Source organism: Limanda limanda, chromosome 23 (assembly GCF_963576545.1).
Source record: "Limanda limanda chromosome 23, fLimLim1.1, whole genome shotgun sequence".
NCBI lineage: Eukaryota > Metazoa > Chordata > Actinopteri > Pleuronectiformes > Pleuronectidae > Limanda > Limanda limanda.
In genome coordinates this window covers 8,206,506-8,231,078 of record NC_083658.1, presented here as the reverse complement: position 1 = coordinate 8,231,078, position 24,573 = coordinate 8,206,506, and the positions used below count along the sequence as shown (strand labels likewise).

The 24,573-nt window shown below is 44.4% G+C and overlaps 4 protein-coding genes and 1 long non-coding RNA gene across 6 annotated transcripts; all 5 read right to left on the bottom strand.

Annotated features, from left to right (window-relative positions):
* Window positions 1-11: 11 nt before the first annotated feature.
* On the bottom strand, window positions 12-2,392 carry LOC132996688 (uncharacterized). Of its 2 annotated transcripts, none has more exons than XR_009677127.1 (4): window positions 2,206-2,392; window positions 2,069-2,117; window positions 1,753-1,871; window positions 12-1,268 (listed from the first exon to the last, which is right to left on the bottom strand). It is a non-coding gene; the product is annotated as an uncharacterized LOC132996688 (long non-coding RNA). The 2 variants fall into 2 exon arrangements; XR_009677126.1 differs by having other exon boundaries at window positions 1,753-1,868.
* Window positions 2,393-4,047: 1,655 nt separating this feature from the next.
* Window positions 4,048-11,235, bottom strand: LOC132996685 (X-linked retinitis pigmentosa GTPase regulator-like). Its single transcript, XM_061067020.1, has 14 exons — window positions 11,160-11,235; window positions 10,219-10,344; window positions 9,994-10,086; window positions 9,262-9,324; window positions 9,002-9,160; window positions 8,655-8,804; window positions 8,179-8,337; window positions 7,864-8,019; window positions 7,629-7,753; window positions 7,302-7,493; window positions 6,936-7,122; window positions 6,690-6,775; window positions 6,521-6,580; window positions 4,048-6,164 (listed from the first exon to the last, which is right to left on the bottom strand). Exons 1-14 carry the CDS (start codon window positions 11,188-11,190, stop codon window positions 4,086-4,088), a joined length of 3,666 nt encoding a protein of 1,221 aa, XP_060923003.1. The 5' UTR covers window positions 11,191-11,235; the 3' UTR covers window positions 4,048-4,085.
* A 753-nt stretch (window positions 11,236-11,988) lies between these two features.
* Window positions 11,989-15,224, bottom strand: LOC132996686 (tubulin alpha chain). Its single transcript, XM_061067021.1, has 4 exons — window positions 15,161-15,224; window positions 13,453-13,675; window positions 13,133-13,281; window positions 11,989-13,052 (listed from the first exon to the last, which is right to left on the bottom strand). The coding sequence occupies exons 1-4, from the start codon at window positions 15,161-15,163 to the stop codon at window positions 12,078-12,080; spliced, it is 1,350 nt and encodes a 449-aa protein (XP_060923004.1). The 5' UTR covers window positions 15,164-15,224; the 3' UTR covers window positions 11,989-12,077.
* Window positions 15,225-17,186: 1,962 nt separating this feature from the next.
* On the bottom strand, window positions 17,187-18,628 carry LOC132996687 (tubulin alpha-1A chain-like). The gene is made up of 3 exons (XM_061067022.1): window positions 18,493-18,628; window positions 18,252-18,400; window positions 17,187-18,167 (listed from the first exon to the last, which is right to left on the bottom strand). Exons 1-3 carry the CDS (start codon window positions 18,611-18,613, stop codon window positions 17,187-17,189), a joined length of 1,251 nt encoding a protein of 416 aa, XP_060923005.1. The 5' UTR covers window positions 18,614-18,628.
* Window positions 18,629-21,298: 2,670 nt separating this feature from the next.
* Window positions 21,299-22,792, bottom strand: LOC132996505 (tubulin alpha-1C chain-like). The gene is made up of 3 exons (XM_061066796.1): window positions 22,597-22,792; window positions 22,358-22,506; window positions 21,299-22,273 (listed from the first exon to the last, which is right to left on the bottom strand). Exons 1-3 carry the CDS (start codon window positions 22,775-22,777, stop codon window positions 21,299-21,301), a joined length of 1,305 nt encoding a protein of 434 aa, XP_060922779.1. The 5' UTR covers window positions 22,778-22,792.
* Window positions 22,793-24,573: the final 1,781 nt, after the last annotated feature.

Sequence of the window (24,573 nt, the reverse complement as noted above, 5' to 3'; positions counted from 1 at the left end):
TGGTATCACAAAAATCCAAAAATCGTAAATGAGACCAACACATCAGAATATAAAACTCTTGAAAATGCATCACGGCAAAAAGTGCAAATGTGCTCGAGGACCATTTCGCAATAAATAACAATATTTACATCCTCACAGTTTAAAACTCTCACACACACACACACACGCAGGCACACACTTTGAGGTTCAGCTGCTGGGAAGGAAAGGTACCGCACAGGAACAAATGAAAAGCTAAGATCCTCCCAGCAGCAGCGTGGCGGTACTGGTCGTACTGGTGGAGGAGGCTCAGCTGTAGGTCACTTGTGAACAGACAGTGGTTTGAAGTTTAGTGGTTTTAGAGCTGCTCTCGGAGAGATGGCGTGCTGGTGGCTCCAGATACAGGCAAAAAGAAAAGGAAATCGGAAACTTAAGAAGGAATGCTTCACATGTATCAGTGTGAAACCAGTCACTTGGATTCACAGCAGTTACACTGGCTTTTATAAAGCTTAAACTATTGGTTATTTAATTGATTAACCAATCGACAGAATATTAAAAAGCAAATTGTTTTAGTAACTAACCCGAAATTAAAATAAAAACTCACAGGTTACAGAGTATTTCCTTGATTTGTGATTCATAGATCAGGAAATAATCTGCTGATGTACATCATCAATAGTCGCAGCCCTGAGGTTTGCATTATTTGTTTTTTTGCGGTGTCAGTGGTAGTCCAATGTTACTTCTGTGAATCCAGAGCCTCACAGTGGTGACACGGTGTAATGACACCCTGGAGAACACAAGTAAGAGATTAAAAATACGGCAGGAAATTAGATTTTCAGGGGGGAGTCAAATTTTGCTCATCAGTCTCAAACTTCCTGATAAGCAGAGAAACTGACTGCAGCTTGTTTTACTCATGTGGATCTGAGGTGTGGCTTCACTTCACTGCATGATACTGTGCACCGCTCACTGTGTCTCAGGACTACATCGTCTCTGAGGGCTTGAAAAACACAGTTTGCTGCTACTAATGAAGCTTTCGCTCTTTGGTCTGACAAGATAATCAAGGTCCCCGGAGAGTTAGGCTCCGGGGATCACAGTACTGTGCAGGCACCGGAGCGAGGCCCTCTGGCTCCGGAGGGCGTAGATTTCGGCTGTGCTCCACTTCGGTTTATTCCTGGGTTGCCGCTCCCGCCGGTGCCAGGGGACGGAGGCTCTGCAGTGTCCCCGCTGACTGGGCCCTCTGCTGGGGTTGGGTCCTGCTTGGATCTGGAGAAGGACAGCCGCCTGAAGATGGAGAGCTGAGAGGAAGAGGAGGAGGAGTGGAGAGGAAGTTAATCTGCCAAAACGCCTCGTATGTATTTAGACTTACCTCGGCTTTAACACATTCCTTTCGTTCTCTTGTTCAGTTTGAAATTGATCCCTTTTCGTGCATTACATGTTGAAATAATAACCTCACTGCAAAAGTGAGCATTGTGGTGTAATTTCCTCGCCTTGAATTTACATTTGCATGAAAAGGTTACGTACAGAAGCTGAATAGAGGTTTTTAAACACGAAAAATCATCCTACACATGCTTTCTATTTATTCAAACGTATGGATTATGCTGCTGTTTTGAATATTTTAGTAATTAAAATAATCTCCGGCCATGTAAACTACCCTTCAAAGTAATAAGTATCACTCCTATAAGGCAATCGTAATTTTAAGTGTAAATGTAAAGCAACATTTCCAGTGATGTAAGTGTTATGTGAGCTCCTACGTAACACAGACCGACTTCTTGTTTCTACCTTTTTGTTGGAGCCTGATTGGCTCTTTGAGTTGCGGTCTGCCGTCCCATTGGCTGGTTTGGTGCTGTCGCCTGACTTCTCTTCACCGGTGGTTTCAGGCTCCTCAGTGATTTGAGCTGCTGATGAGAGGAGAGTTGCATTTATACATTTTTACATCCATCGGCATTTCCAGTTTTTTCAAGAGGTCAAATTTAACTTTAACTATTAACACTTATTTTCTAACCCAAACCAGTAATCTCAGAGATTTACGTACACTTATCCTAAAACCACGTAACAGAAGATGCTATTCAAAGGAGGAAAACTATGATAAAGTCACCTTTCTGCTCTCCATCAGGCACAGCTTCTTCTATGAGCTTGTCAGATTTCTGTAAAGAACAGACATGTTACATGTTAGCACCGACAATAATCACGAATTAGTATCATGCATTTCATTTAATAATTCTGTGAACCTACGGGACTCTGAGTCTCCTCTGCGGCTTTCTCCGTCAGATCCTCCAAACTCTGCGAGGACTGCTCTTCTGTCTCGGCCGACGTATCGTCCTCCTCTTCCTCTTCCACCTCCTCTACCTCCTCATCTTGACGTTTTCCATCGTCCCCCTGTTTTTCCTCGTCTTCCTCCTCCTCGCCTTCGCTCCGCGTTTTGAATGGATTTGTTAAATCCTACCAAGAGTAACAGAATTGAGGACATGAGGACGGGAATCATAGCTCACTGCAATAAAATCTCTTATATATCTAGTGTTGTGGCATTTCTATCTATAATATCTACCTGATGCTATAATTTCCCAGATCTACAAGTGGAGACAAATGCTGGGCAGCTCTATATACATTGTATATTCAAGGGTGGAGGAGCGGGGTCGAAAAACATGATCTACATGTTGTTTATGCAGTAAATTAAAATTCCTGCAGTGCTGAATATAGAAAATATGATGACAAGTAGCTCTGAGCTAATCCGGACTACAGCTGGGGAGGATGGGAAGGGATTACAGTTGGGATTATAAACACAGGGACAATGACGTGAGAGGTAGAAGAAAACAAGCCCCACCTCCTCCGGAAACCAGCCAATCAATCAAACACAAACACACACACACACACAACAAACCAGGTTAATAGAGAGAATAAGCATCAAACGACAAATGAGTGCGTTGATTTTTCAGATCAATTATTTCTTGGTTAGATAATCTGATTTAAATTTCTCTGTAATGAGGATTTGCTGCTTTATGTCGTACGGAACGGAACCTTTCTGGGATCTGAACTCGTATTTCTACTACTGTATTATTATTAATATAATTTTGAACACCATTCCATAAAAACTAGAATAGAAAATGTACCTTTTATTTTAGTGAATTGTTGAGACCAGAGGAACTTGAGATAAGAGCAGAAAGAACCAAATACAATATCATGATATCAGAAAAAGATTGAAGCCTGATTATTTTAATTAAAACAGGCTATATTTTTGGAATATCAATTTCTTTCCTCAACGATGTGAAGATGTTTCTGACTTTGGGGTGAATCTACAATCAGTGGAATCTGAGTTTGGGTTTCTAGTCATGTGCTCTTACAACCTCTCACCTAATTGCAAGCACTCCCATCTCCTTTTGATTTTGGAAATTAATAAAATACAAAACACAAAAAACACAAACCAAATGAGACAGACATTTATTATTAAAGACAGAAATGAATGAAAAAGAGACAAATTAAGAAGAGGGATTTTTTCGCGTAAATGTGTAAAATCTTTTTCTTTGCCAAAGATTAAGGCACAGTGTGTGAAGAATCACTGTTTCAGAGACTGAACAAAATATAACAGACAAAAACAAAATGCTTCCAAAGACAAGTAAACAAAGCATTCACAAGCAAATAAGCAAGACACATGTTATCACTTTCAAAGACAGAGATAGAAAAGCTTTTTTTTAAAGAAATTAATAAGATGATGAAATAGAAAAATGTTATCAGAAAGGCACAGTGTGTGAGAAGTGACAGCAGCAGTAGAAAGCACAGGGATGTGACTCAAACTCTAAATGCAGAAATAATCAGTGGCTGCAGCCTTGCAGTTCTTTTATGGATTAATACTGACTTCATCAAGGTTTTCTGTGTTTTCTGAAATACTTGAATTACTACTAATGCATTTTGATAAAACACAGCTTTACAACACTTATATTATGCTAAGTGCTATATAATAATAACTCAGGGATCAAAACTACAGATTGTCTCTGCTGGACCAGGTCTTCAGATGGAGGAGGGATCATATTTCCTATTGTACATTTCTAATGAACATTAATTTAAAAACATAATCGACAGGTTGATTAATAATAAAATAATGAGTTTAAAGCTCGCTGTTATTTCAGGTTGAGGTACTGAGGTAAGACATCGCCCCAAAACTCCTCCTCCTCACCCGCTGCATTACCTTTGCCCCCTGACCTGGGTTTACTTGTAGATTTTGCACTTTTGACTTTTTTGTCCTCTTCCTCCTCTTCTTCTTCCTCCTCCTCCTCCTCCTCCTCATCTTCACTATCACCCTCTTCCTCATCCTCTTTTTCTTCCCCCTCCTCTTCTTCCTCCTCCTCTTCACTCTCTTTTTCTTCTTCCTCTTCTTCTTCCTCCTCTTCACTCTCTTTTTCTTCTTCCTCTTCTTCTTCCTCCTCTTCAGTCTCTTTTTCCTCTTCCTCATCCTCTTTTTCTTCCCCCTCCTCTTGTTCCTCCTCCTCTTCACTCTCTTCTTCTTCCTCCTCTTCTTCTTCCTCCCCCTCCTCCTCCTCACTTTCTTTAGCCTCCGTCTCTTCCTCATCACTCTCTTCCTCTTCCTCCTCCTCCTCCTCTTCCTCTTCCTCCTCCTCACTATCACCATCTTCCTCTTCCTCATTGTCTTTGTCACTTTCTGCCTCATTTTCGCTCTCTTCTTCCTCACTACTCTCCTCCTCTTCCTCCTCGGCACTACTCTCCTTTTCCCCCTCGTCATCCCCCTCTTCTCCCTCATCCTCAGTCTCTCCCGCACTCTCTACCTCACTCTCTTCTCTGTCTTCCAATGGCTTTAAAGGTTCAGTTTTATCCTCCTCTTCTTCTTCACCCTCGCTTTCTAAATCCCCCTCTTCTTCTGCTTCACCTTCCTCCTCCTCGTTTTCACTCTCTCCTCCCTTGCTTTCCGTCTCCTGACTTGATGCTTCCTCGTGTTCCTCCTCATCCTCTACATCACCTCCTTTGCTGTCCTTCTCTTCAGTCTCATCTTCACTTTCACTCCCTCCTGCCTCTTCCTCCTCCTCCTCTTCCTCAGCAGCACTCTCCTCTTCCACCTCATCCCTGCTTGTTTCCGATTCATCTTCGGGTTGAAGAGTGTCACTGTCTTCTTCATCTTCTTCAACTGCTGTGACTTTCTCGACACTCTGGCTCTCCTCCTCCTCTTCTTCTTCACTTATGTCTGCACTCGTTCTCTGCCCCTTCTCATCTTCATCCTCCTCCTCCTCCTCCTCCTCCTCCTCCTGTTTGACTGTTGCAGAGTTTGACTGCTCGTCGCTCTCCTCCTTACTTTCATCCAGGCTCGTCACCCTCTCGTCAGGACTCTCAGACACGGGTGTTATGTTGATGCTGACTGCGGATTTGTGGCTTAAATCGGCAGATTGATCACTTCTTGATTTCCTAGCATTGTCTTTCAGGACACCTTGGCTGCTCTCAGATGACGACAGCGAGCTAAAGTGGCTTCTGGACACCACCTCATGTGCTATCACTGCTCCGGCAGCTAGTGAGGTGGTCGCAGCGAGCAGACCGAGATCTAGCGACTCTGATTGAGCCTCTTTTTTGTTTTTCTCATTCTTAGATTGTTTGGACAAATCGGGGACCTCTTTAGCTTTGGGGCGTCTTTTCGTCCCGGAAACCAGTTGAAGGCTTTTCTCTTCCATGGCGTCACTCAGGTGAAATCCAGACGAGTCCTTACGTTTACTCTGCAAACTAACTCCCGCTTGATGACTCTGCACGATTATCGGTTTGCTTTTTAAAGGTTTCGGCTGAGCTTGCTTACCTTTGGCCACAGAGCCAACACCTGAAGCTATCTCTTTTGTTTCAGGACTCTGTTTCGACCCTGGAAACTGCTTCCTGCCAACCTCTATCACTTTGCTTTTACCCTGCGCTGACCTGGGTCGCTGCTTAGATGCTGCCTCCCTGCTGTCCCCTGCATTCAGGAGTTTGTTTTTACTGGGTCTCCTCTCCAGCTCCCCCATCACATTCTCTTTATTCAGGTTTGCTGTCTTCTGTCTCTGTGAAGCACTGCGGCTCCTCATGAGCTCAGAGGGCAACGCCTGGCAAGGAGAGACAGTCTCGCTCCTACGAGATGGGGGAGTCGAAGAGAAACTGCTCTGCCTCGAGAGGTTTCTCTTCCTCGCTAGGTTCTCTTTCTGTCCTGTGGTCTTACCATGCTTACCCTTCCTCTATCCCCCAGCACGAGAAAGCAAAAACAGGATGGAAAAAGAGGCATGCATTAGAGAGAGAGAGTAAGAGACATGCAGATAAATCAGGAGACAGGAAATCAGATATTTATGAGCATGAAAAAAACTGAAGAAGAGAGAAGTCGAAGCAGTGTATTTGATATACTGATATAGGTGGAGGATTTTACATGATGATAAAGGAACACAAGCTGCATGTGGAAGAGACATTTTGATATTTCTAAACGTCAAAACTCTCTCATTACTAAGTGTAAAGGATTGTTTGCCTCTTTCCTGTTTATATTAGGAAACAAATATGAGTATGAGAAATATGTGTATGACAGAAAAAGCGTGTGAGTTACCTTCTGGACTGGAGACAGAGTGAGGGTTTGATCACTGGGGTCCATCTTCATCACATGCGTCTATCAGGAGGAAGGAATAGAGAAGAAATTATTGAAAATAATCAACTGAACTATCATTGAGGTCAGAGGTCACATAAAGAACAGCTCCGGGGATCGACTCATTTCTCACCATGTTGAGGAAGTCTGTGGTTTCTCCCAGACCTTTAACGCTGTCGGTGTCGGTCAGGCTCTCCACGAGGCTGTCTGCATCGCCCCCTGTCTCAATGACATGACAGGAAAGAAAAGCATGCCATGTTAGTCTAAAAATCCAATTTTCACGCCGGATGTTTCCTGATTCTCCCCGAGTGTCAAGAGTTGAATCAAAATTGTTATAGTTATGAAATGGAGGGTTAGGAGGTGGCGGTGAGGTAGGTACCCTGGTGGTTTGACCCTGCGCTCCTGTGTCGGTGAGCGCCGTTGAGCACCTTTCTGTGGGTGAGCTCGGGCGGAGTCTCTCTGGGCGGGATGGTGTGGCTGGAGACGGGAAGCGGCGGCTGGAGGTAGCCAGGTGTCATGGCCTGCAGAGTGCTGAACATGGTACCAAACTGTTCTGGAGATCTCTCCTACGGGCAAACGTCAGAAGAGCATTTGAGTAAGCAGGAGTCACATGGTAATATATGTAGAAAAATTCTGCCTTGTATCAAAATTAGGGAAACTAGAATCCTGTTTGTCCAGCATCAGCACTGTTTTGGAAATTGTAACTTGTTTTATCTATGGATGAATCCTGCCTCCGTGCCCTCACCCTCTCCCTCCGGCGAACCCGAGCAGAGAGGCTCCTCTGCAGGGCGGAGGAGTCGCCCGTCTCCCCCAGCAGCTCCACGTACGGCCTCTCCAGGTAAACCTCCGTCACGTCGTCCTCCTCCAGCGTCACATCGCTGCAGGTCTGATCCCTCGGCTGAGCCAACACCACCATGTGACAGCCGCCGCACACAGCCTGGACACGTGTACAAAAAATATAGGTCACCATTTGTAGGAGTTTTCTTTATCCGTCACAAAATGTTATACAAACCATGTGTTTTCTTTTTAACATATAAGCGAATTTTATTCAATATAAAGTAAAGACACCTACTGCCTGGACGTTGTACTTGAGGAAGCGTGGACACAGGGTTGGTTTGAACTGGTTGGTAAAGTTCTCTTCTCCGAGGCCCAGTTTACCGTGTCGGCCATCTCCAAATGTGTAGAGCAAACCCCCATCTGCAAATAAACATAACATCAGCATCTTAGTCTGTGTAGAATTTTGATCAGAACAGTGGTATTTAATGAGAAATTCAGAAGCTACATAATAAAAAACAGGCAGCATTTACCAGTGACCAGTGCAGTGTGATTCTCTCCGCAGGCCACCTGACGGACCCGCCCCTTCCTGAAGTGTTCGACCAGACGCGGCGTCCGGCACTCGAATGTAAACGTCCCGTGACCGAGCTGTCCAAACTGGCCGAGGCCGAACGTGTACACGTCTTCCTCTAGAGGAGATCGAAGAAACAAAGAGCATGAACTATGCTATATGTACTATGTGTACACATATGTGTGATTCCAGTTAATTTGAACCTTAAAGAATGAATGCACCAAAACAATCTAAATGATCAACTGTCTTGAGCTCCATCTCCCGTGTTGGTTGTTACCTGTTAGCGCCACAGTGTGTCCACCCCCACAGGCCACCTGTGTCACCGGCTCCTTGATGCTCTTCACCACCTGGGGGACTCGGTGTCTGGGCAGCTGGCCGGTGCCCAGACCCAGTTTGCCGCTGTCACGCTCTCCAAACGTGTAGAGGTCTCCGTCAACTGAGATGTAGAGGGAAATACTTTTTACACAACTAGAAACTTTAGGTTTGCACTTTCCTTCAAATTATCACAGTGAGGCGGCTTTATTTTACATATAGACCTAGAAAGTGAACCTTTGAGTTAAGAATGAATAATGAATACGTTTTTTTTCTTTCTAAATTAAATGTGATTCAGATCATTTAATTTGTAAGATTTCCTGGAGATGTTTTGTGTTTCCTTCTGACATATAATCTGTTAACCTTACACCCACTCGTTCCTTTTCCTATACATTTCCTTTGCTGAATCGTGATGACCCTTGACCCTCTGTCTCTGCTCACCCGTCACTAAGGCAGAGTGGTAGTATCCGCAGGACACCCAGCTGATCGGTTGTCCCACGCTGACTTCCTGCGGCGAGGTGGCGTGACTCTCCTTCCCCAAACCGACCTGACCCTCAGCGTTGTCCCCCCACATGAAGAGTTTTCCACTTTCTGTGAGGAGCAGGAGGGTCATTTAGTTTATTAAAGATCATTTAACAATACAAAATACCATATGTACAAGTCAGTCTTTACTAATATGTGATATGTATTGAGCAGTAAGGACTTAAGTGCTAACATTTCTAATAAAATTCCACAAAAAAAGCAAATTACATTTTACATGAGCTGAGGTGTCAGTGGTCGGGTCTCACCTGTGAGAGCAGCGGAGGTGTTTGAACCCGCAGCGAGCATTTTCATTGGTCCGTGGGAATCGAGGAAATGGACCCGCTGAAACGCCGTCCTCTCCTCGCAGTCGCCGAGCCCCAGCTGACCCTCGCTGTTCCCCCCCGAGGTGTACACTTTTCCCTGAGCTGCAGGGGAAACACAACATAATCTTTAAAAAACTAAACGAGACAGAATAGTTTTTAAATAGCTTTTAAGTGAATCTTTAACTGAATGAAAAGACACTGACCGGTGCAGATGAGGGTGTGGTTTCTTCCACAGGCCACATGCTGGACTTTCTCAGACTTCAGAGCTGAAAGTATTTGAAAGATATTTTGATAAACATTTCTACATTTATCTTTTTTACATGCATGATCACTATTAACTCAAGGCCCTCTTACGAGACGTGTTCCTGTGATTTCAATCATGCCATGGAGCGTGAAACTAGTTATTCAAGCCTCCTTTACCCTGTATTATTTATTTTTACTGGTAGAGCACAGAAATCTCTCAAACTCCCTCTGCCTCTAGATTAGAGCAGATTACAGACCCCCCCTGGATTGGTATTATACTTTAGTTCCCCTTCAGCAGGACTCTCACAGTTAAAAAGACTGGATGTAAAATGAGTCTCTCTTCCTCACTAAGTTTACTTTACCCATTTACATTTCATGTTCCTAATTCTAGTTATATCTGAGCAAATAAGAATAGAGGATCGTCACATGTCGTACCAGCAGGCTAATATGTAGGAATTTCAACCAACCACCTACTAAATATATTATTATAAAGACATACATCATTATGCAGACATTATTTTCTGTCAGATGGCTTTTTATTTACAATCAAGAGGTCCAGAGGCGCCTCCTCCTCTGAGTGACTCCCTCCTCACTGCTCTTGGATGAGGTTGAAAGCAGCTGTCAGTGGCAACACACCATACACACTGCGTTGAAGTAATAAATAAGGAACAGAGAGCGTTTTAAAGACCGACCTTTCACACACGTCGGCTTGTTCACAGTCAGTTTGGATCCCAGACCGAGTTGGCCCCAGTTGTTGCTGCCGAACATGAAGAGTTTCCCATTTTCTGCAGAGACGAAAACACGGAAAAAATCGAATATAGCAATAAAATCTTTGAATTTTTTTAAGTAAGAACTAGTGTTAGTTTAAATTCAAATATTGCTAATGTTTGAAACACTTTTCAGAAAGCATCTCTTACCCGTTATTAAGGCGGTGTGTTCGTCCCCACAGGCGATTTTGAGTGGGACGTCGTTTTTAAGCCAGAATTTACTGGGGACATTATCGGCGAATTTACTCTTCCCAAAAGTAAAAACTGCTCCCGACTCTGTGAGAAGGCAAAACAGGTGAAGAGGAAAAAGGCTCCAAATATGAATCAATCCATCGCATATCCATAAAAACATCAGAAAACAGTGAGAACTGCCCAAGTTGGCAGAATAAAGTATCATATTTGATCTGATCAACAGTGGAATACCTCAAAAGTAAATAATAAACAATTCAAGTTTGTTTCCTTTTTTCTTGAAAATGACTTTAGACAATTAGAATAGTTAGTGATGGATTAAGCTCCTGACTGTACCAACCAATTAATTACGGATGAATAGATGATTGTGAATGACGTCAGTGGATAAAGAATTATATATACAGAAAGCTCTGTAGGAAGCGTTGTGTACAACTTGTGTGTACTTCAGCAAGTACACGTGTGATTATGTCGTGTTATATGACAGATTACACGCAAACCCAACATTACCTTTTGATATATATAAGAAGAAGTGTGATGATACTGAAACATGGGGTTTTAAAAGGCATCGGGAAAACGTATTACTGTTGAGCACGTTGCGAAATGACCGTTTTCACCATGTCGTTTTCTTTAACTGTAGAGGAGCAGGTAACGGGAAATAGAAATAGCAACCACAGCAAAATAGTCAACACGATAATGAAACTGGGTGATAAACAACCGAGGGACTGAAACGGGGGGGGGGTGAGTAGCTTAGGGTCGGTTAGCCAGTTAGCTACAGCAGAAGCTAACCACTGCATGTCGTCGATTAGCCAAGTGCTGACGCTAAGTGAGGGCTTTTTTGTATTATAACATTTCGCTACGAGCCGGAGAGAGAGTCCGGTAGAGAGAAGAGGATCGTTCCTGACCTGGTATCTCGTCCTCGGCCTCCCCCGCCATCTCTGCGGGACTTTAATCCGCTTTGCTCGGTGTCCCGGGCGCGTTGGTGCCCCTCTTGTTTTCGACTCCCGACAACCCGGAAATGCACAAAACGTCTCCTAGGTTACGACGCAGGCCACGTGACCCTTGAAAGGATGAGGCGTATTACTTTAATCTTACCGTTACTTTCATCATAGATGGATACTGTGATGTTCGTTTGTTCATTGGGCTAATTTAATTACATCGTTTTCTTTAATGATTTTATATCTCTGATTACATCTAGAAGAAAAGCCTCTGGCTTTCTACTTATTCATTCTACTCAGCAAGATACTTTAGTTTATAATTTATGTTTTAATAATATAGTTTCATATTCAATTGCTACACTTGTGGTTCTCAAATATTTGATCATGCTAGAAGAGAGTCTGTGACAAAAACTTCATAGCCAGCGACTGCTGTATGGAACTGTGCACATGATCGTCTTGAATCCTATTCATTAATCTCATTAAAGCTTTTATGCTTTCTCAAAATTAGTAGACATAACCTTCTAGTTTGGACCAATACTAAAATAAGAGTTATTATCACCAAGTTTTATTGACACCAATAGTAACTACAACACTGGTGACAGTGGAATGATTCAAATGTTAATATTTCCCTTTAAACAGTTCAGGATTTTTAAATTAAAGCTGCATTTACAAATTGTGCGTTTAGAAATACCAACCTTCCCCAGTATGAGAACAAGAATTATTGATCTAAATCCAACATCACTGATGCTTATTATAAACCTAGAGTGCACAAATCAAGTGAACACAGGACATAGAATGACTGTAACATTTAAAGTTTTATTTATGATCAGAACGATCAGAACAAATGACAGAAATGGTCAAACACAACACCGATGTCATGGTCATTTAATACTCCTCTCCTTCATCCTCCTCGCCAACACTGTCGGCTCCGACCTCTTCGTAATCCTTCTCCAGGGCGGCCATGTCCTCTCTGGCCTCAGAGAACTCTCCCTCCTCCATGCCCTCTCCGACGTACCAGTGGACGAAGGCCCTCTTGGCGTACATGAGGTCGAACTTGTGGTCCAGGCGAGCCCAGGCCTCTGCGATGGCGGTGGTGTTGCTCAGCATGCACACGGCCCTCTGCACCTTGGCCAGGTCTCCACCAGGAACCACCGTGGGGGGCTGGTAGTTGATGCCCACCTTGAACCCTGTGGGGCACCAGTCCACAAACTGGATGGTACGCTTGGTCTTGATGGTGGCGATGGCAGAGTTGACGTCTTTGGGCACCACGTCTCCACGGTACAGGAGGCAGCAGGCCATGTACTTGCCGTGACGAGGGTCGCATTTCACCATCTGATTGGCTGGCTCGAAGCAGGCGTTTGTGATGTCAGCCACGGAGAGCTGCTCGTGATAGGCCTTCTCTGCGGAGATAACTGGGGCGTAGGTGGCCAGAGGGAAGTGGATACGAGGGTAGGGCACCAAGTTGGTCTGGAACTCTGTCAGGTCCACGTTCAGGGCGCCATCGAAGCGCAGAGAGGCTGTGATGGAGGAGACGATCTGTCCAATCAGCCTGTTGAGGTTGGTGTAGGAAGGGCGCTCAATGTCAAGGTTCCTGCGGCAGATGTCATAGATGGCCTCATTGTCTACCATGAAGGCGCAGTCAGAGTGCTCCAGGGTGGTGTGGGTGGTCAGGATGGAGTTGTAGGGTTCCACCACGGCAGTGGACACCTGAGGAGCTGGGTAAACCGCAAACTCCAGCTTGGACTTTTTGCCGTAGTCGACAGAGAGACGCTCCATCAGCAGAGAGGTGAAGCCTGAGCCGGTTCCTCCTCCAAAGGAGTGGAAGATGAGGAAACCCTGGAGCCCTGTGCACTGGTCAGCCTGCAAGGAAACATGGTTGTTAAAAACAAGCTTTTTCTCAATTGAAAATGCTGTACATTTAACACTGGGGATTAGCTCACCAGTTTACGGGTCCTGTCCAGAACCAGGTCGATGATCTCCTTTCCAACAGTGTAGTGACCACGAGCGTAGTTATTGGCTGCATCCTCCTTTCCAGTGATCAGCTGCTCGGGGTGGAAGAGCTGGCGGTAGGTACCGGTTCTGACTTCATCTAAGAAGCAACAAGAAAAAAATATATACTTTAGTCTTGCTCAATTGTTTGTAGGTGCAATTGAGCTGCATGTGTTTAAACAAATTACTTAACAGGAAAATAATTCAATGAGATCCTGAATAACTTTCATTAAAGCTCTAGTAAAAGTTCCTCCTCTGTTTAGTTGCTCACCGATGACAGTTGGCTCCAGGTCCACAAAGACAGCTCTGGGAACATGCTTGCCAGCTCCAGTCTCGCTAAAGAAAGTGTTGAAGGAGTCGTCGCCTCCGCCCATGTTCTTGCCGCTGGGCATCTGACCATCAGGCTGGATGCCATGCTCCAGACAGTAGAGCTCCCAGCAGGCATTTCCCATCTGGGTTCCGGCTTGGCCGACATGGATAGAGATACATTCACGCTGTAGAGACAAAGGGGGAAACAAAGGTCATTCCCCAGCTCAAATCCTGTGAAGTAACTGCTGATATGCACATGAACCTGCAGCATGACCCACTTCACATTCAGGCTGCACTAAAAATGATTGACATCTTCTCCTATGGTGCACTGACTCGCCCAGATCAATCAGCAGCTGCACCGTTTTGACCCCTTTGTTGCAGAGGAAGCGACGCCCTTTTTTATCCAGGAACATTAATACGATTTCAACAGGTTTTTATAAAGGTCAGAGAAGAAAGAAATATAAAATGGCAATAGAAACATTTTATGAGATTAAAAATATTTATTAAAACGTTTATATACAGTAAGCTGCACAGGATGATTGTATGAACAAGTAAAAATCTGTTTTGTGCATAAGAAAAACGTTTGTACATATATAGAAACGTGCAAGAAAATGTTTCTATTGATATTCGATATGAAATAAAACTCTGAAGAAGATATTTTTCCCCGTACGGCCCAACCCTAGCACATGGTCCCCTTCACGATGGGAAGGGGAGGGCGAGGTAAGGGGGTATAAAGCTGCGCCGCGCATCTTCACCAGTAGGTGTCCCCAAAACAGACACGCCCAATATTTAATTAATCCGATAAAGCAAAATCTGAGAACGTTTTTTAAAATTCATTGGCTCTCGTTTTGTACCATCAGGTCATTTTAAACTTCAACCAGCACTGAGGGGTAAATACGAGTCTTATTGATTTGATGTAACTACGATGTAAAACGTTTTAATATCAAGATGTCCTTCGTTATTAAAGGTCATTATTTTTTGGAGAACCCGAGCCTGAGGTAACGGTTTCCTGCAGACCTGATGGATAAAGCATGCTGAGTCACATGGCAGGTTGTTGCAGACCTGTGGCGTGATCCGCTTTCCCATCCCCCCCACCCTGCACAGCAGATTATCCCCAAAAAAAGAAAAGAAGGAAAGAAGTGGTTAAAAAGGAAAAGGAGGAAGTGTAAAAAAAAAAAAAAAGCTGGGGGGGGGGGGTCGTCCCGCCCTGAAATGGAGACAAAGCCCGGCGTAAAGTGCGACATTCGCGGACAGGGCGTTATCCCGATGGCGGCCCTCGCTGGACAAATGCGCATCGACTCCCACTCCCCAACATCATCTTCTCCGTTTTCAGGTCGTCATCCTCCGGGAGAAAAAAAAAACACGTCGGGCACATCGAGAATTGTCCCATTATTCCACCAGCCTCGGTGTGGTGGCGTTAATCCCACCCTGCGCCAGTTGTCCGGCCTCGTTCGACGTGACACCATTTTGTCCGCGGCACAATAGGACCGTTACCAATTCAACGATTTTTCCAGAACCTTTTCTACACTGTGTAAAAACGTAAATAGACATTTACGCATTTCGTCGTGCGAGAACCTATCGTGGAGGTTCCATCTTGTCCTGCAACCCAGTGCCTGTCAGGACGACGTTAAGCCTTTTCCGCCCAAAGTGTTTCAACAATGAGAACTCACCATCTTGACTCAGTGTGTGGCTCCTTCTCTCCGACGTGAGGATCAGGTTGTGAAGGATGGCTGCACTGAAGGGAGGGGCGCGGGCTCCCGGACTTTATAGGCTCCCAGAGGGCGGAGCCAGAGTGGCGGTTAGAGCTTTTTCCTTGGGCGGGAGCGAGGCGGAAGTGACGTCGAGCCAGCGGTGTTGCGTTCAGGTGCTGCACCGCGCAGAATGTGATGCGATGACATGCAACAAATTTAGAGCAATTATTTATGAGGGGAAATGTGTTTGTTCACAGTGATATCATTTATTCCCAGCTCTGTGCACAGCCCCTCTTTTGCACTGCGTTGCCACATGGCATCATCAATAAAGAAGGAAAAACAGGCTCCACAGTCTCAAGGTTTTTCTAACAGAAAATACACGAGTTATCTTTCCTAATTTAATCTTTTATGCAAGAAATTCTGGGTTGGATACATGTCATTCAAAATGTTGAGTGTTACTCCTGAAAGAACAAAGACATGTTGCAGCACGTGACCAGAATTATTTTTTTATTTCATTGCAAATTTGTTTTAGACAGTTAACCTACAAAGGCCACATACAGTGTTGAAACAGAAGAACAGGATTGTCACATGTAGGATCCACCTTAAGAAAAAAAGTGTTAAATTAATTAACTGAAGCAACAACAAAGGAAGAAAGAGGACTCAAGAGCTGGATATCAAATTCATATAAATACTTTAAAGGGTGTTGCAAACAGTCATTGTTTTGATGGCTGTTTTGTTTTTCAGAGAGGGAACCTGTCCACACGTACGGCTCCATTGCTTTTAATAATTCACAGACGTGGGGGATTTTGTTGGTGAACTTACATTTGTGGATGTGGAACTTGGCAAGAAATAATGTCAAGTTAATAATTAAATAAAGGCAATCCTTTTGTTGTAACTGTAATCATTGGTAACAAAATACAAGATCAGTTAGCTTTGAAATTATGAATATCCTTCCATCGTCTATGCATAAACCTGCAAGACTTAAACAGATGGGAGCAGGTTTCAGGTTACAGTTCACAGAAAGATCAGTTTACATCTGTGTCACTCCGAATCTTATATAAGAAATACTTTCATGATGAATCAGCATAAATAACACTGTATTAACCTTGTGTGTGAGGAGGTACCCGTGTGGCTATGACTGAATCATCTTCCAGTCAATATCATAATCAAAGTTGCACCAATTATGAACATTTTGGGACTCATAATCTAGATTGTAGGTAACTCAATTAGTAATCAGAGTTTTTTTTAAAGAAATTCCGATATCACACCCAAATGACATGTTTGGCCACATTTGTATTCATTTCTTATAAATATGACCATTCAGTTTTAACAATATTCTATTTATATGCTCCATTTATATACATAGGATACATACTTTCAGAAGGGGAGATGCATTGTGAGGAGCAGTGGGGCATCTTCCTCTCCTTCACTGAGACAGGAACCTTTTTTTCTACCTGACAACAGGGGAATTTGCTTGGAATTTGAAATGTAACGTGAATTTCTTTGGAAAATATGTTGATGACTAAATGATTAAGCACATATTTAATATGTTTAAATAATAATTCATGCCATAGATGGATAACAAGTCTTTCGAATATTATTTATAATACGACCTGGACTCTTATAAGTTACAAATAAAGAATGGTAATGGCTGAAATGTTAATAAATATGATTGAGTAGCATCCTGCAGCACAACCCAAGAATAATTCTACTTTCAAAAGAAGAAAGTTGGCCTGACAAGTTGGTCAAATTAGTTTATTATCCTTTCTGAAAAACACTTTTGTAAAAAAAAAAAAGAATACATAAGAGATAGATAATCAATAAAGAATAAAGAATAAAAGCAGAGATAAAAATCGTGCACCGTCACCCACATTTTACGATTTATCATATGTTCTCACTCTACATCATGTCTAAATGTTGACAGTTGGACAATTCATTGTGCAACAGTTTGTTCGAAACTTACTGACACAGAAAGGACAGAGTCAATGATGGTTTTATTTCAAATCTAATATTCCTCCCCCTCTTCCTCTCCTTCATCGCCGACGGTGTCGGTTCCGACCTCTTCGTAATCCTTCTCCAGGGCGGCCATGTCCTCTCTGGCCTCAGAGAACTCTCCCTCCTCCATGCCCTCTCCGACGTACCAGTGGACGAAGGCCCTCTTGGCGTACATGAGGTCGAACTTGTGGTCCAGGCGAGCCCAGGCCTCTGCGATGGCGGTGGTGTTGCTCAGCATGCACACGGCCCTCTGCACTTTGGCCAGGTCTCCACCAGGAACCACCGTGGGGGGCTGGTAGTTGATGCCCACCTTGAAGCCTGTGGGGCACCAGTCCACAAACTGGATGGTGCGCTTGGTCTTGATGGTGGCGATGGCAGAGTTGACATCTTTGGGCACCACGTCTCCACGGTACAGGAGGCAGCAGGCCATGTACTTGCCGTGACGAGGGTCACATTTCACCATCTGATTGGCTGGCTCGAAGCAGGCATTGGTTATCTCCGATACAGAGAGCTGCTCGTGATAGGCCTTCTCTGCAGAGATAACTGGGGCGTAGGTGGCCAGAGGGAAGTGGATACGAGGGTAGGGCACCAAGTTGGTCTGGAACTCTGTCAGGTCGACGTTCAGGGCGCCATCGAAGCGCAGGGAGGCGGTGATGGAGGAGACGATCTGTCCAATCAGCCTGTTGAGGTTGGTGTAGGTGGGACGCTCGATATCCAGGTTCCTGCGGCAGATGTCATAGATGGCCTCATTGTCTACCATGAAGGCGCAGTCAGAGTGCTCCAGGGTGGTGTGGGTGGTCAGGATGGAGTTGTAGGGCTCCACCACGGCAGTGGACACCTGAGGAGCTGGATAGATGGCAAACTCAAGCTTCGATTTCTTGCCATAGTCGACAGAGAGACGCTCCATCAACAGAGAGGTGAAGCCTGAGCCGGTTCCTCCTCCAAAGGAGTGGAAGATGAGGAAACCCTGGAGCCCTGTGCACTGGTCAGCCTGCAGGGAAATAAAATCACAGAATTCTTTCCATACTCCTCTTCACTCTGAACTCAAACACAAAACCTCTGCAGGCAAACTCACCAGTTTACGAATCCTGTCCAGCACCAGGTCAATAATCTCTTTCCCGATGGTGTAGTGACCCCGAGCATAGTTATTGGCTGCGTCCTCTTTTCCAGTGATCAGCTGCTCTGGATGGAAGAGCTGGCGGTAGGTGCCTGTACGGACCTCATCTGTCATTGGAAAAACAGAGACGATTTAATAAGTATTTTTCTGAATCCAGTTTCCTCTACAGTAACAGTTAGAATAGAAAAAATTATCTTACCGATGACAGTTGGCTCCAGGTCCACAAAGACAGCTCTGGGAACATGTTTGCCAGCTCCAGTCTCACTGAAGAAGGTGTTGAAGGAGTCGTCTCCTCCTCCGATGGTCTTGTCGCTTGGCATCTGACCGTCCGGCTGGATGCCGTGCTCAAGACAGTACAGCTCCCAGCATGCATTGCCTATCTGGACGCCGGCCTGACCAACATGGACTGAGATACATTCACGCTGCGAGAAGAAGAGAGCAGAGCAGATGTGAAGAACCAAAATTAGATGGATGGATATAAGTAATGTAGTATAATAATTATAAAATCCCAACAAATAAATATAAAGTGCATTATGGTAACAGGATAATAAAATGTAACCATAAAATACCAATTTGGGGAAAAGACATGGGCCATAATTAAGTGGGCAAAATCATTTCCGACAAAAAGCAACCAGTAGTGGTGAGATGTATTTCCCCGTAAGAGAGCTGTTACTTGATCCCTCTGATACCTTGCAGCTGAGTCAAACTCAAGTGATCCCGTGCACCAATCATCCTGTCCAGTGTGTTCCATATTAAGATACAGGGACATTTTATAGTGGAAAAGTATATTTCACCCCAGGTAAATAGGTGAATTTATAAACCTCACTCACAAGGGAAATAAATGTACAACAGGATGGCATGAGATCATGTTTGCAGCTTTAAAATCTAGTAAGGCTTCAACTTGCTTTTTTGCAGCAAACAGAAAAAGCATAAAAATATAACATGCATTGCACAAATTATATTACAAATAGCTCCTTTTGCATTAATGAGCAAACCTAAATTAAAAGGCATTGCACAACATATTGATATATACATCTATATTAATCCACATCTATCTATATGCGCTGTTTTTATCCATAATTCATAAAAAAGATAAATATGAAAGTGGTCCTTACCATGTTTTCAGCTCTGCAAAAAGTCCCTTGTTCACCTGAGAAGAGTGGCTGGGGAAGTTGTGTCAGGTGCGAGTGCAAGGGGCTGCTTTAATGTGCAGCATCGCTAGGCAACAGCCCGGCGTGTTGTGGTAACCGGAGGAGCTGGAGACGCAAACACCATCTCCTACAGTGACAGGCGAGGAGGACGAGCACACACACACACAAAAAAGAAAAGAACGTCTACTAGTACCCCCCACCTGCACGGATCTCAGGAAGAACGGCTGTTGTTAAGCAGATGTGTAACTAACAACAATGAGCTGAATGGCTGTGAAATATGACACCGAGACAAGTTAGTTTGACAGGGGTCAAACTTGCTCACAGCGTTTGGTAGAAAAGTTTAGAAATATAACACTTCTGGAGTTTGAATTCGATTAAAACCTGATCCTGTTAATATGACACATTTTAAGCTTCTGTTTCCTGAACTCGCCAAGGAGAGAGAACACACACATCCCCTGAGTGACCTGGATGGACTTTTGTTACAGATCAGCGTGGCGTCACCTCTCTGGTTCCGATCCATGTGCACTGCAAAGGTGAACCCTCTATCTGGGTAAACATTAGAGCACACTCCATCAGGCAGGTCCCATTCAAGATCACTGTTTCTTTTCCAGCAACAGGGAATGTGAGACACGTTTCCACAGAAATAGAATGAAGGAGTTCTGCAGTCATATTAGATCGACTGGATTAAAGATAGAGATTAACAAAGGATTATTGTTTTCCCCTGAGAGTTTGGAAGTGTATTGTTTTTGGGAGACTGAAAACCTTTAAAGAAATCCTGGTAGAAACATCTCCATCAGTTTACCGCTTGAAAACAACTCTTCATTGTCTTCTTTGTATCTCAGTGTAACCATGGAGACGTTGCAACAAACTTGCCACAGGAGGATTGTTGGAACAGGCTCCGATTAAGTTTCCCCAACAACGCTTTTCTCCGGCCTTCCCTGCTCTTGGGTGTCAGTTAATCTGCTCCGGCGACGCAGGGGTTCACAGAGTGTGTGTCGTGCACAGACGCTTCCATTGCTCATGTAAACACAGAGCTGGAGGGAGCAGCTAATCATCATCACACAATAGGGAGGTGGTGGCTGTTGTGATCCTGCAAGGCCTCTTCAGCCATTTTCAGACATGACCTTATATGTGTACGTCACCGCTTTTTCACCAGGAGATATTTGTTCTCTTTTTGTTGTAGTTTTTGAAATGTTTGCGTCTGTCACACATTTGCTTCTCTTAATTATAATTATCATTATTTATTTTGCCATCGTTATACTTTTTTCATTTTCATATTAGTATATAAAAACAAATCTTAACTCCTTTTATTGTTGTCTTTTCTATTATTAATTATTTTGGCATGCATTGGTCTCTAAACCTTAATGTACACAGTTGTAATTAATTTCTAACATCCTATGTTTAGTTAATCACCAGTAAAGCACTTTGAACAGCGTTAATGTTCCCACTGTCCCCTTAAGTAAAAAACCTTGGTCAACACAGCATGAATGTTTGTTTTGGTAGAAGTGAACAAAAGACACACACCAAGAAAACACAGCGACACCACAGCTCTTTTATATTGTTTTTACTGTCATGATATAACAAGAAACAAGGACTACATCAGTTTACATCCTCTTCTCAGACCACTGTCTCTCTCAGCTCCAAACAGCATTGCCAGATGGGAAATGTTGTAGTATCGTACAGGAAGCTTATGATTATCTTATTTTGAGGGAAATTATCGTACCTGACCAGAGAATGGTTTGATTTGTTTATTTCAAATTAAATATTCCTCCCCCTCTTGCCCGATGGTTTTGATGGTCTGGTTACAGGTTCAGGCAAGGGTCTGTTTTCTGGACTCGGGCATCGATGAGTGATCTAATACTCCTCTCCTTCATCCTCATCGACAACACTGTCGGTTCCGACCTCTTCGTAATCCTTCTCCAGGGCGGCCATGTCCTCTCTGGCCTCAGAGAACTCTCCCTCCTCCATGCCCTCTCCGACGTACCAGTGGACGAAGGCCCTCTTGGCGTACATGAGGTCGAACTTGTGGTCCAGGCGAGCCCAGGCCTCTGCGATGGCGGTGGTGTTGCTCAGCATGCACACGGCCCTCTGCACCTTGGCCAGGTCTCCACCAGGAACCACCGTGGGGGGCTGGTAGTTGATGCCCACCTTGAACCCTGTGGGGCACCAGTCCACAAACTGGATGGTGCGCTTGGTCTTGATGGTGGCGATGGCCGTGTTCACGTCTTTGGGCACCACGTCTCCACGGTACAGGAGGCAGCAGGCCATGTACTTGCCGTGACGAGGGTCGCATTTCACCATCTGATTGGCTGGCTCGAAGCAGGCGTTGGTGATCTGTGATACAGACAGCTGCTCGTGATAGGCCTTCTCTGCAGAGATAACTGGGGCGTAGGTGGCCAGAGGGAAGTGGATACGAGGGTAGGGCACCAAGTTGGTCTGGAACTCTGTCAGGTCGACGTTCAGGGCGCCATCGAAGCGCAGGGAGGCGGTGATGGAGGAGACGATCTGTCCAATCAGCCTGTTGAGGTTGGTGTAGGACGGGCGGTCGATGTCCAGGTTCCTGCGGCAGATGTCATAGATGGCCTCATTGTCTACCATGAAGGCGCAGTCAGAGTGCTCCAGGGTGGTGTGGGTGGTCAGGATGGAGTTGTAGGGTTCCACCACGGCAGTGGACACCTGAGGAGCTGGGTAAACCGCAAACTCCAGCTTGGACTTTTTGCCGTAGTCGACAGAGAGACGCTCCATCAGCAGAGAGGTGAAGCCTGAGCCGGTTCCTCCTCCAAAGGAGTGGAAGATGAGGAAACCCTGGAGCCCTGTGCACTGGTCAGCCTGCAGGGAAATAAAATCACAGAATTCTTTCCATACTCCTCTTCACTCTGAACTCAAACACACAACCTCTGCAGGCAAACTCACCAGTTTACGAATCCTGTCCAGCACCAGGTCAATAATCTCTTTCCCGATGGTGTAGTGACCCCGAGCATAGTTATTGGCTGCGTCCTCTTTTCCAGTGATCAGCTGCTCAGGATGGAAGAGCTGGCGGTAGGTGCCTGTGCGGACCTCATCTGTCATTGGAAAACGGAGACGATATAATAAGTAGTTCCTGAATCCAGTTTCCTCTACAGTAACAGTTAGAATAGAACAAAATATCTTACCGATGACAGTTGGCTCCAGGTCCACAAAGACAGCTCTGGGAACATGCTTGCCAGCTCCAGTCTCACTGAAGAAGGTGTTGAAGGAGTCGTCTCCTCCTCCGATGGACTTGTCGCTGGGCATCTGACCGTCCGGCTGGATGCCGTGCTCAAGGCAGTACAGCTCCCAGCAGGCATTGCCCATCTGGACGCCGGCCTGACCAACATGGACAGAGAGGCATTCCCGCTGGCATAGAAAAAAGGTGTTGTTAGAAGAATAGCACGTCACTGTTTGTATTCATACTTGAGGCAAGAAAGTAATAAACAGGTGCTGAAACTGCAGAAGCTTACCATGATTATAAATTCCTGCTGCTCACGTGAGGACCAGCGGAGGAGATCTGCTGTGGGTGCGTCTGTTAGGATTTGTCAAGTACTTATAGTTTCTTGGAACTCTATGGTAACAAGCTTTGTTGTGAATAAATAAGTGTTTAGTTGGGTAGGCGAAGCCAATCATTCAGCCGAGGAATGCGATGTGCAAACATGCTCCGCCACACATCACCAGCCCCCCGTCCTGCACCGAGATAATGTATAACCCGGACCCCCGCGTGTGTCAGGCACACAGAGCTCAGCCACGGGCGATAAAGCAAACAATGGATTGTCTTCGTGTTTGTGCACTACACTGAGATATGCAAAGTCACAGGCTCTGTGGGGGGGCTGAGATCCCCAAGGAGATCTTCTGGAGTCAGTCAAGGATATTCAGTCAGATTCACAAAAACATGAGAACCAGAGACTTTGTTTATAAATCTGTCTCATAGCTGATCAGAACTGCACAATTTCAATCTTCAATTCTGGAGTCAGGGTTAAACTGAGCTTTATGGGGCATACACAAATACAGAATGGTTCACAGAGAAAGATATTTGATGTAAATGATTGTCTGAGATAAATAATCTAAATAAAATGAGCTTTTCTTGTCCTTGAAAAAGTAAAGTTATAAATTAAATATGAAAAAAACACAGAACTGTTTCACCAATCCACTTACTTTAATTGTTTTAATTAATTTTCTTCCTATAAAATGCTGAGTCTTTTATTGCACTTTCAGTTTGATTGTTGAAACTCTACCTCTCCTGTAATTGGAGATTTCAACAATTCAAGAGTCGTGTTTCCTGCTGTTTGATCCATTGTTGCTGTGGTAGGAAATGGAGCCAGCCTCCACCCTCCACCCTCCTCCCTCCTCCCTCCTCCCTCCTCCCTCCTCCCTCCTCCCTCCTCCCTCTCTGTCCCCTGTGCATGAGGCCTGGCCCGGGCTGCTCTGTTGTGTTTTCCACATGACTGAGTGTCCTGTTGTTACAGAAACACCGAAGGTCACTGCTGGTGTGAAGCTCAGTGAGGATTTAAAGAAGAATGAGGCTTTTAGCCGGATGGCTGGTTAACTGATACCAAATTCAGAAACACAAAAACAAAGTTCAAAACTGGGTTAAACACTTCCTTATTCAAAAGCAGGTTGTCTCCTTAACGACGAAGACATGGAGAGTGTCATGTTCTGACATCACTTGTCCTGTCATAGAGCAACCTTACATGAAGTGGCTCTGTTTTTAATGAATTGAATGTAGTTGCTTCAAACCCAAATATGCACAGTTTGCAATAGATATCCTATTTGCCATGTTCACAACACCACCTGCTGGTATATAATAGGAATACAGAGGTGTGTTTCTTAGATAAATGTGTGTTAAACTCTGCTGACATCAGAATCGACTTCAATGTTATTTTTGTGATTGCAATTCTTAAAATCCAATATCTATTAATTCATTACTAATACATTAGTAAATATACTGAAACCAGAGTATTACCTGGGTTCAGTGCCATAACGGATCTTTTACTTTGAAAAGGTGTGATTGACTTCCATTATTGTCATGAGATGACAACAAAAAGTATATCCAATGCAATGAATATAAAAGGGGTATATTTTTACATTATTTATCTAAGAGCAAATACTGCATGTAA

Excerpts from the sequence above, each read along its gene's own strand:
- LOC132996685 (XM_061067020.1), bottom strand. The coding sequence starts at position 11,190 with ATGGCGGGGGAGGCCGAGGACGAGATACCAG. Across the intron at positions 8,020-8,178 it reads ACACACTGTGGCGCTAACAG|AGGAAGACGTGTACACGTTC; the intron begins GTAACAACCAAC and ends GATCTCCTCTAG. Across the intron at positions 7,754-7,863 it reads TCACACTGCACTGGTCACTG|ATGGGGGTTTGCTCTACACA; the intron begins GTAAATGCTGCC and ends GTTTATTTGCAG.
- LOC132996687 (XM_061067022.1), bottom strand. The coding sequence starts at position 18,613 with ATGCCAAGCGACAAGACCATCGGAGGAGGAGACGACTCCTTCAACACC. Across the intron at positions 18,401-18,492 it reads CCTGGAGCCAACTGTCATCG|ATGAGGTCCGTACAGGCACC; the intron begins GTAAGATAATTT and ends TTCCAATGACAG. Across the intron at positions 18,168-18,251 it reads TGGACAGGATTCGTAAACTG|GCTGACCAGTGCACAGGGCT; the intron begins GTGAGTTTGCCT and ends ATTTCCCTGCAG.
- LOC132996505 (XM_061066796.1), bottom strand. The coding sequence starts at position 22,777 with ATGGGCAATGCCTGCTGGGAGCTGTACTGCCTTGAGCACGGCATCCAG. Across the intron at positions 22,507-22,596 it reads CCTGGAGCCAACTGTCATCG|ATGAGGTCCGCACAGGCACC; the intron begins GTAAGATATTTT and ends TTCCAATGACAG. Across the intron at positions 22,274-22,357 it reads TGGACAGGATTCGTAAACTG|GCTGACCAGTGCACAGGGCT; the intron begins GTGAGTTTGCCT and ends ATTTCCCTGCAG.
- LOC132996686 (XM_061067021.1), bottom strand. Across the intron at positions 13,282-13,452 it reads CCTGGAGCCAACTGTCATCG|ATGAAGTCAGAACCGGTACC; the intron begins GTGAGCAACTAA and ends GTTGCTTCTTAG. Across the intron at positions 13,053-13,132 it reads TGGACAGGACCCGTAAACTG|GCTGACCAGTGCACAGGGCT; the intron begins GTGAGCTAATCC and ends GTTTCCTTGCAG.